The following is an 11056-nucleotide window of genomic DNA, read 5'->3' on the forward strand; positions in this document are numbered from 1 at the left end:
TCCTGCATGTATACATGCACACAGAAATACATAAACAAATGTAAAAAAATAAAATTCAACCTCCCTTCTCGGCATCTATGTCATAGCAACTGCTTTAGAGAAGGTTTCTTGGTAGCATGGCTCTACCTCTTTATGTGNAATTGTCTCTTAACACNTATNTTTTTTACCCTCTGAAAGACTTTATTAATTTTTACTAGCATACAAATAAATGCATTTATTTCATTGCAATGCTTTCATTTATTATTATACTTCATTTATTTTCTGTTTTAAAATATTATAGACACAAGGCAACATGCAGGGATGCAGATGTTTCCCGATTCCCCAGCTCCTTGCAATTCTAGTTTCCTGATGTTTGGGCCCCAGCTTCCCGCCCCCTTAGCCACTCCAGTTGTAACTCACACATAATTTATAAGTATGAATGTGATTGTTGGCAGGGTGCAGGATTCCAAGGAAGTCCAGCCTACTGCATATGTAAGACCAAGTATGTGTCCTATTCCAGAAGGGAACATGGTGGGAGTTNACTCAGAATCAGGCTTGTCACACGTGTTTATTCTTCCACATGAATTTTAGAGTCACTCTNTCAGTTCCAAAGCAATTTTCACTGGATGTTTAACTGTTTTACATTGGACTCATAGGTTAGTTATGAAAGAATGGTTCTTAATCAAGCATTTTNCGTCCTCCAATAACTTTTTTTCTCCCATGAAACATCCTATGTGGTTCTCATTAACTTAAATTTCAAGGTAATTCATAGATCTCTTGTTATTTGGGTGGCAAAAATCTTTGTCACTATTTTTTGCTTATTTTTTAAATCTTATATTATTGAGGTAAGGTCTTACTATGTAGCTCAGGCTGGCCTCAAATTTGACATCCTCCTGCCTCGCCCTCTTAAGTACTGGGATTGCTACCATCCTCAGCTTCACTGTGTTTTTTCATTGAGCATCACTAATTTATAGGGCAATGTCTCCTTTTTTTTAAATTTTTATTAGGTATTTTCCTCATTTACATTTCCAATGCTATCCCAAAAGTCCCCCATACCCACCCACTCCCACTTTTTGGCCCTGGNGTTCCCCTATACTGGGGCATATAAAGTTTGCAAGTCCAATGAGCCTCTCTTTCCAGTGATGGCCGGCTAGACCATCCTTTTTATATTAAGCATCTGATAGTTTTCCGGTTNGTCGTTTGGGGATTTTTAACAAGAAATTGTGTCTGTAAATAATGATTCGTTATCTTTACAATATTTATTCCTCATACTTTTTCCCTATCTTATTGCATTGGCTTAAAGGTCAGTAACTTCATTGCTTCAGAAATTATCCGATACGAGGACATCAGCGCAAGGGCAAGCGCCATCGAGAAGTGGGTGGCTGTGGCCGACATATGTCGCTGCCTGCACAACTACAATGCTGTGCTGGAGATCACCTCCTCCATCAACCGCAGCGCCATCTTCCGTCTCAAAAAGACATGGCTCAAAGTTTCTAAGCAGGTGCNACAGAAAGCTGGCACTGCTGCCAGAGGGACCTGGGCTGGGGTTGGGAGCAGGGAAACCAGAATTAGCAGGTGTGAACAAAGGACTGAGTAGAGGGTTCAGATTTCCAGGAAAACAGTGTCAGTTAAGACCAGATATCTAACCCACAGATGTGGCAGTGGACCTGTGAAACTTCAGTTCCTACTTGGGCAGTTAGTTAAGATCCCAAAGTGGGAGCCATAAGGCAGCAATTATTGGTACCAATACATCTTCAATACAAGAGGTGTAACTTCCTAAGGCTCCCAGTCAAAATTTGAAGAGTAGCTAAGATATTCCCTTCTAAGACTCCAATATCACCAGCCATCCAGATAACTGTAATCTACTGGATAATTGGTAATTTTAAATCTAAATTGATCTCTTTTNATACAGAGCATGATTCTGAAAAAGCATTAANGCGGATCTTCTTAGGCAATAAAGTTCTGTGCACAGGGTCGTGAGGGGTAGCTCCTAAGGAGAAGTCTCTTTAACAAAGCACACTATGAGGCACTTCAGCACTTCCTTGGTGAACTTGGTGGGTGCCCCAACCCTGGTTCACATGTCTGCAAGAGAATAGACAAGCACCACCAGGGATAAGTAAGCCTCAAAAGACGTCTATAAGGTGACAGTGGCATCTGCAGTCTTTTAGCTGAGAGAGCCTCTATAGGCCTCTAGATTTNCAATCTATATCCCCTTCATTTTCCCTTTATTGCCTGTTTCTTGTTATCTTCCTTGAGCCAGCAGCGGTTGTGATCTTACCCCTAGTAGCACTCATCTGCTCCATAAACCTTCCTACTTAGATAAGCATCCGAACCAGGAAAGCTTTGTCATGTGCCTGTCTTCTGTCCTTCCCTGCTTTGTAGGCACTCTAGCCCCTGATCACAACCGAGCTACAGTTCAGTTCTATAGGACCACCCCTTTACATCTCAGTGAGGCTGGGCTCTTCCTCATTGGCACACTTGATGCCCAGATCAGAGTTAGAGCCATGAAAGATATCTTTATTGTTAATAAATCCATGAAAGAATCAAAGCTGGGGACTTCAGGGACAAGTGGCCACACAGGCACAGGCTATCATAAACTGAAATCAGGGGTTGAACAAAACCCTGAAGAAGCCCCAAGTCTTCTGAGTCAGTATGGCTTGTCAGGGATTAGCCTGTGTCATAGGGAGCCTATTCCAGTTCAATATCTTACTCCTTCCTCCCTGTGCTGTTGGATTATGGCACCTTTTCTAGGGATCCCCTAGACTGGGCTTCACTTCCTGNCCCACGAGACTCTTCCTAGAATGCACATGCTGTATTTCTTGGCTATATTTCCTCAGCATTACCATCCTCATGGAGTCAAGGGGTATGGGGACCATGNCCATTCTGAAATTATCCATTCTCTTCCACAAGAGTTTAATTCAAGAGCAGTTAGTGGTCAGTGTATGTAGCCTGGCCTGCATTCTAGAGCATCGTTCAGAAACAGGAGCCAGAAGTCCTGGTCTAATAAAAGTAAAGGTACCTCTGGAAGTACATGCAGGCCTCAACTTTTGCTGGCTGGCTTCTCGGGACTTTCTGTTGATGCAGTAGTTATGCACCTACACTGTGCTTGGCTCTGATGGCTTCTGGAAGGCCGTGTGCATGGCCCTACCAACAAAAGACAGGTTCACTATCTCTCTGCAGGTAGCCTGTGGACTCTTGTGACCCACCAAGATGGTCACATTTCCTAAAGACCCTGAAACAAGTCTCGTTTTTATCACTTTCTTCAGTATGTCAGTCTAATTCAATAAAGCATGATGCCAAATGCAGACCAGGCCTACAGGAAGGTCAAATGTGCTTTGAAATTTTGTGTTTCTCCTTTCTGTTCTCAGTTCCCTTCCCCGTCATCTTTCATACATCTCCCTTGAGGAGGTATCTAATGTGACTCCATGGGATAGCAAGAATACATGCTGCACCTGTGGTTCCTTACCTAAGGGAAGCAGAATCTGTAGGGACAAAAGCCAGTCTTAAGCTCCCTATATACCTTAGCCTCTTTGGGAGAAGATATTCTTCATCACTGATGTCTTCGATTTGATAAGCAGAAAAACAAGATATTTTGGAGGCCACAGAAGTGTCTTCCTTCTTGACCATGTTCCTGACGTAGACTCTTTGCTTGTTCCTTGATTGCAGTAATGTATCCAGAGCTTCTACCTTTTGTGCACACTGATGTCCAGAGACCCTCAAGACCCAGGGGCCTACCACCCCAGGGAGCATTAGAAAGTGGGAGCTCTAGGTCTAATCTAAGCACATCATGTGCTTAGGAACACAATAATAAAGCTCTAAGGCCTTCCAATCTCTATCCTGGATAGAGTACAGCAGCCCAAAGACAGTCTCCATGTACACAATAGGCATGAGGCTGTTGAAACAAATTGTGTCCTGCTCAGAGCCATAGATGGTTCCTACACAGAAGTAGCCTACATAAGGCCAATGAGATAGCTTGGTGGGTAAAGTGGTTCGTGTGTAAGCTTTGTGACCTGAGTTCAATCTACAGAGCTTATGGAAGAAGGAGGACTCCTGAGGCATGTCTTTCAATCTTTACATACATTCACAAGTCACACACACACACACATACACAAACACACACACACTAAAAAATAGCCTGTATGCATGTTCATTGCTTCAAAGTATCCATCTTCCAAAANCTACCGTATCCACCCTAGTATTACCCTTAGGAAATATCTAAGGAATGGGGATTTGCTCTTGTGCATGCTGAGGGTGGGTGACAGAGACTGAGAAAGTCCCATATCTCTTGCTAAATCCCCATATCTGACCTGAATCCATCTGGGTCATTTCTCTGCACATGTGTGGACAAGGAGAGGAGAGGGTACCTTCATAGGAAGAGTTGGTATGGACAGTCACCAAGACCCTGGCAGAGATTAGCCTACGAATTACAAGGTGCTGAAAGCTGGTTTTAAAGAAAACTCAGTCACGTGCTTTAACTTAGTGTAGATTCTGTTCTGGAGCCGCATGTCTGTCATTGGATCTGAATGTGTTTGTGCTTTGAGCAGGGCCANTCTAAACACCGAAGCTCCCACTCTTTCTAGCGAAGGAGCCAAACCAGTCAACATCTCTGTCCTGTCTTCCCCCTCAAAGGGCACACGCTGAGCATCCATCAGCATGGATGTCCANACTGCCATGTTCTGTGACTGCACACACTGTAGCCTGTGACTTGGTCCATCTGGGGATGATCAGTACTCCTGGTCTTGTGATGCATGGCCATCCTCGGCATGGTTTCTCAGCTACATTCTGGAGTTTGTGGGCCAGATCTGGAGAGGAAATGTAATCCCTTCCTCCCTTTTATAACTAAGGGAAGTGAGTACTTCAAAGAGACATCCCATAGAGCACGTAGGGAAGCGAGCACAGAGACAGTAAGGGCACTCTCCTGGGAATGCAGCTNTTCTCGCCAGACAACCCCAGCAGCTTACCCTCTGCCCATCTCATTTGTAGCCCAGGCCTAGATGATCATTTTACAGACTCTTTGCGAAGCATGTCACCCTTTCCACCCAAGCCTTTCCTTCTTGGATGATCCATTCCTCTGTCAACCTTTTNCTCAATTCTTGACCATGGATGGCATTCCTGGCCCACCAGAATAAAGGTGTGAAAAATTGTCAGATCCATTCTGTCCAGCTTGTGGAAATGTCCTAAAGGCTGGCATATACCTCTGTGGCAAGGCATTTACACTGTATGTATGTCAGAAGCCCCAGATTCAGTTCCCAGCACTGAAAACAAAAACAAAAACTCATGACCGTGAAAATTCTTATTAGTTATTTCCTGCTCTAAATGCATATGCCCTTCACCAAGTCCTTCCAGATCACCAGTTCTAAGAATCTCACCAGTTTCCAGGGTCACTTTGGTGTTCTGGGAAATATATGTGAAGAAAGGTGTTTATGACAGAGACTGAGCCTAACTCTTAAGGAGATCAGTGATGAGGTTGCCAGGCACAGAAAGTCTTCAAATGCAAATGTGGCCTGGAGCCCCAAGATCAGCTTTTTAGATGATGGGCTAAAGCCGGGGCTTGGGACCTGGGTGTGTGTTGAATGTTACTAAATGCTTCTGATTCCTTCCAGACGAAATCTTTGCTTGACAAGCTCCAAAAGCTTGTGTCATCGGATGGCAGATTTAAGAACCTCAGAGAGGCTTTGAGAAAGTAAGTGCTGTGTCTTCATTGTTGTGTTTAAAATGGTAGCCCACGTTCCAAAGGCGTCTTCATGCAACAACGGGTCCACGCAGGAGTTCTGCCTGTCCCTCTGCCTACTCATAAGACCTATAGACTCTCCAGACCCCAGCAGTTGATCACCTTTGCCATCCATTACCTACCAGAGAAATGCCAGAGCAACTGTCCGTGGTTGATCATAGAGTTGGGGCCAGATTTCTTGATTCTTGAATGCAATTTTCCATTTTAGTAACTCTAATAAGCAATATGTAAGTCAGTTTATTTAAGGCTGCTGTTTCTTGTTCGTATGAAGAAATTCTCATCAGAACAAGTGCATACATTACTAACAGTTGCATCTTAGAATCAAAGAAAGGCAGTTTTACCAAGAGTTGATAATTTTATCATCCCTTTTGCAGGGCACCTCCCTGACCATTACCATTGAACCCCCATAGACACTTCCTGGGATATGGGTTTCCCAACTCCAGGACTGTTGTCATTTGGACCAGGATGGTTCTGTGTTCAAGAGTTTCCTGGCACATGGTGGGATTTGTAGGCACGCCCTGGCCTTGCTACATGGGATGTTAATAACACCTCTCCACTTAGGACGACCAGAAACATCTCCAGACATTGTGAACCCTAACCCTAAGATACCTCACTCCATCCTATCTTCTTAAACAAAAGATGNGGAGCACATGCCAAGGTCATGTGGCCATGGCATTAGAGCCTGGATTTGGCCTGTGCTGGTCTCTAAGACCAGTACTCTGCAGTCTGCCTTGGGTACTGTCACATGTGGTTCAGGTACCTCTGACAAGAAAGCCACAACTTGGCTCACTTTAGCCACATACTCAAGAGATGTGGGCTCTGAAAAGACAAAGCTCTGCTTTTATTACTCCCAAGAGATGGTTTCTTCAGGCGTCGATTCTAGGTTCCACCCTCATTTGTNCCAGTCTCGCTCCTGGATGCTGGACCTTGGAGATGCTGGGCCCCTCTAACTTCCAGGAATACTCTCTTCCCTTCCATAAGGGATCTCTTGACCAGAGCAAGTAAGAGCGCATTGGCCTGAGACAGCCAACAACTCCAGCTCTTGACATTGGCTGGAATGCCTTGCTCACTCTTTCTTCTCAGGCAGCCTCACCTGCCTCCTTTTCTTGCTTCCTTTCTGCCCTACCTCTTATCCATCCTTCACTAGCTCAGTGTGCCATTGCCTTGACCATTTCAACTTTGTTTATGTCCTCAGACAGATGTTGAACCCATCTGTGCTATCCGGCCGTCTCTCCTCCGCCCGGGCTCCCTGGAGCCCTTGTGGACTGTGCTTATACGAAGCTGCCCCTGTGCATTCACCAACTGTCCGTCTGCCTCTGGGCGTTGCTCCATCTGCCTCCTTCACACGGCTTCCTCATCCACTGCAACCACTACTGCTACCTAACTGTCTCCGTGGCTCCCATTCTGTCTGACCCTCTCCTGACTGTCTTCCCTTTCAGGTCACCTGTATGCCTGTGTAAGTGCCTCCCCTAGAACCCTCTGCTGCCTGTGGCACAGGGCAGAGTGCTCAGGGGTTTTCTGGGAACCAAGGTCTTTATGTAAGGCAGATCTGCCCTGTGAAGATGGAGAGCAAACCATGTCCAGTGATGTTGGGGAGTTTGTTTCACCAGGAAAGGAACAAAAAGCAGAAGATAATTACCTGACAACAGTCTTCAGGCAGAAATGGTGACCCACCCAAAGAGTCTTGTAGTGACTCTCCCATGTGGGTCCCCACCCCATTCATAAGTCCCTGGAATCTTATTCAGCATGTTGTCACTGGGTTCTTACTCTGGACACTCCTCATCTTACCGGTCTTAGTGATTTCCATTAAAAATTTCAGGCAGGATTTATAGTGCAGTATAGAAGACATATACAGACCTATAGAGTTCATTATAGAGTTTATGATATATGCCAAAGGAGAATGAACAAGAAGGGGACCACTGCGGTGACCCACATGCTTAGGTAGGCATCGCACTCTAAAAGATCTCTGGAACAGCTTCCTAAAAAAGCATTTCCCTGTCCAAGTGATTGACAGGTCCATTTGGATTAACTCGTAACAGTGGGACAATGCTGTATCTTACTAGATAGTTATCTATTAATGACCTCCTAGGCAGTTCAGAATGTCATATCTTAGGCCAGGAATATAGTTTAGTTGGTAGAGTGTTTACTTAGTTCTCTGAGTTTGATCCCCAGTACCAAACAAATCAGAATCCATAATCAGGACAGCCAGGGCTAGGTAGAGAGATCCAGTGGCAAAAACAACAACAACAAATCAGATGGGATGGTACTCGCTTTTAGTTCCAGCACAGGGGAGATGGAGACAGGTTCAAGGTCTGTACCTCCCATTTCCCCACCATGGCGAGATTTTCAAGCAGCCAGAGGAACAATTCCTCTGGCATCTCTCTGTGCTGAGCTGTGGTGCATTATCTCAGGAGTCCCCCAAAGTTGCTGAAGGGCGGAGGGTAGCAGCTGCTCACTCCATCATCAACCCCATTATTCCTTTCCCCCCTGAACCCTTCCAAGGTACCAGAAAGCTGCCATGGTCCACAGACATGAGCCCATGCTCAGAGCTACACATCAGAGGCCTGGTCCGTCGCACCAGAGTCTCAATCTCTTATAACTACAGACCCTGAGACTCACCCACCCTTTCCAGAAGACACTTCCAGGAAAATGGTCAGAGGGCCAGGGTTTTCTGCTCTGGCCCTCAAACCTAGGTGACAAGAAGACAGGTCTTGGGAACGCCGCACTGAGTGACTGCTGGAACTTGGGCATGGGTGGCACGGCCTCCCCAGAGGTGACTGAACACAATAACAGTGGGAAAACTGTGAACCAGGAGGTAGCTGGGAACAGCTGGGGGAGTCCACTGCGCATATGCCAGAGAAGTAAAGAAAGGCATTTGGGGGTCATAGAGGGAGGAGATTGAAATAAGACCCCTTCTCCTAGCCTGCGCGTGAGGGCCCAGGCAGCTTCATACCATCTATCCCACCTTCCAGCCTGGCTGGGGGTCTATCAAGGCCTGTGTGCGCCCTGTGATTCTTCATAACTATAAACCCCTTTGCCTCTAGCCAGGCAAGATCTGCATGCAGAGTGCTCTGCTCTCAGCAGAAGTTCCTTTCCTTAAGTAAAAAACTTTTGTGGATGCCATTTCTTTCCAAGTTGCGATCCACCCTGTGTCCCTTACCTGGGGATGTATCTCACCGACTTGGTGTTCATCGAGGAGGGGACACCCAATTACACAGAGGACGGCCTGGTCAACTTCTCCAAGATGAGAATGGTAAGTCTCGCTGGGNGAATGGGGGCACTACTCACTCCAGACTGAACTACCCTTTCTCTGCCCCAGCACAGCCTGTGCCTGGCTTAAGGCCTCCAGTAAAAACCATGGCTGACGATCATGTCCTTAGCCCTGTGTTTCCTGCCTTTCCCACTTCAGCCCAGTCCCCCTTCCTTACAGGGGAGGATGGGTGAGGTCAAGATACCCCACCTATGTACAAAGAAGAGCTGGGTCTGACCTCAAAGCCCACCTCACCTTCACATCTTCATTGGCCACAGAAATGCTTGTTTTGTGTAACTACAGAAAAATCACCCTGCAGCAACACCACCCAAGAAAGCAAGTTTCAAATCTCTTCTAATAGATCCATGCCATGAAGGTGAGGGGATCTAAGGAGACCTATCTGAGCAGGCACAGGACTCCTAGCTGTCCATGTCTCTCACTCACCCCAGCCAAAGAGGCTCTATTTGCACCCATTAGGTAAAATGTGCTTGCCCATTTAAAAAAGGGTATCTTTCAAACGCAAACGAGGAGCTCCATCTTGGTGATGGAGGGAAGCCCTTATGCTTTGCATCTTGCCGTGCACACATTAGACACCCACACGTCTGGCACCCACTCTGATTGGCAGCCTGACATTTGGTTGTAGTGGTGCTGGGAAATCTGCAGCCCTGGCTAAGGGAGTTCTCTTTAAAACACACACACACACACACACACACACACACACTAGCACAGCTATCCCCCACACAGACAGATTTCACCTCGGAAACAGGTGGCTGGTGTAAAGAAAGCAGCCAGCAGAGTTTTCCAGGAGTCAGTGTGACTTCAGAGATAGCTAGCTACCAATGACCCTTTCCAGCCACAAGGCAACACAAGAGAACAGACTGTTCTAAAACCCCTCCTCCTTCCTGCAGATCTCCCATATTATCCGTGAGATTCGCCAGTTTCAGCAGACTACCTACAAAATCGAGCCCCAGCCAAAGGTAAGAGGTCTCTCCATCCCTTCACAGTGGTGCTGTCTGCATAGGCTTCTGCCTTCTCCCAAAGCATCTTCCCTCAACCCTTCAAGGATCCTAACACTCCAGCTTAAATATGCCATTTCCTTACAGAAGCCATACCTATTCCTGTTCCCTGGCCATTAAGCAAGTTGGTCCTTACTTGTAATGCTTGCCTGATTTCACTTCCCCTGAGTGGCTTAAAACAACATCTGCACTCCCACAAGGCTAGGGGTTGGCTCCGAACATCCCCTTTGGTTGGTTGGTTAGTTGTGCTTTTGCTTGTTTTTCAGTTTACAGGGTGTGCGTGCATGTGTGTGTATGTTCATATACACATGTACCACAGTGCCTATGGAAACAGGACTATTTGTAGGAGTCACTTTTCTCCCTCCATCATATAAATTCTAGGAATTAAATTTATATCACAAGGCTTGTTAGCAAGTACCTTTACCAGCCGGGTCAACTTGATCATGCTCCCTTTGTATGGTGCTGAAGCTCAAAACTAGGACTTTGCAAATGGAAGTCAGGAATCTGAGCCATATCCCCAATCCCAGACACTTCTCTTCTTGAAAAGCATTAATTATACTTCCACGTTGCAGAAGTCACAGGCTTTTTCCCAAAGACAAGAGTATGCTGCTTCTCAAGTCTATATCCGGGACAGATCATAAACACAGCATATTTTTTCTACGATGGTGTCACTTGCCATCCATGGCCCAACACCATTCTGTTTTCCCATATGTCTGGAGTCACTTCTTCCTGTGAGAGAGTGTCCTTATTCTTATTTAAAATGGCAGAGAAAGCCATTCCTCTCACTAATCCTTTATGTGGATGGACATCTAGCTCACTTTAGTCTTTCTCTGCTACTAACCAAACCCAAAGAACTATCTTGTGTTGGAGTTGGTGATGTTGGTGGTAGAGTACTTGCCTAGCATGCATAAAGCCCTGCCTTGGCATAAATCCAGGCATGGTGGCCTGGACCTATAATCCCAACACTTAAAAGGTGAAAGCAAAGGATCAGAAGTTCCAGGACATTCTTGGCTACATAGAAAATTTGAGGCCAGCCTGGACTACCTGAAACCCCATCTCAAAAAACAAAAAACAAAACAA

General features: G+C 45.9%; 1 protein-coding gene across 1 annotated transcript in view; it reads left to right on the forward strand.

Moving 5' to 3' along the window:
* The window catches only part of LOC115031958 (ras-specific guanine nucleotide-releasing factor 1-like), a 20335-nt gene that overhangs the window by 3728 nt on the left and 5551 nt on the right, over positions 1 to 11056 (forward strand). The window contains exons 3-6 of the mRNA XM_029481975.1: positions 1283 to 1480; positions 5583 to 5662; positions 8846 to 8963; positions 9869 to 9937. Of these exons, the coding sequence (XP_029337835.1) occupies positions 1283 to 1480; positions 5583 to 5662; positions 8846 to 8963; positions 9869 to 9937 (465 nt within the window). The remainder of the gene's footprint in view (positions 1 to 1282; positions 1481 to 5582; positions 5663 to 8845; positions 8964 to 9868; positions 9938 to 11056) is intronic.

The sequence above is a fragment of the Mus caroli genome, chromosome 9 (assembly GCF_900094665.2).
Source record: "Mus caroli chromosome 9, CAROLI_EIJ_v1.1, whole genome shotgun sequence".
NCBI lineage: Eukaryota > Metazoa > Chordata > Mammalia > Rodentia > Muridae > Mus > Mus caroli.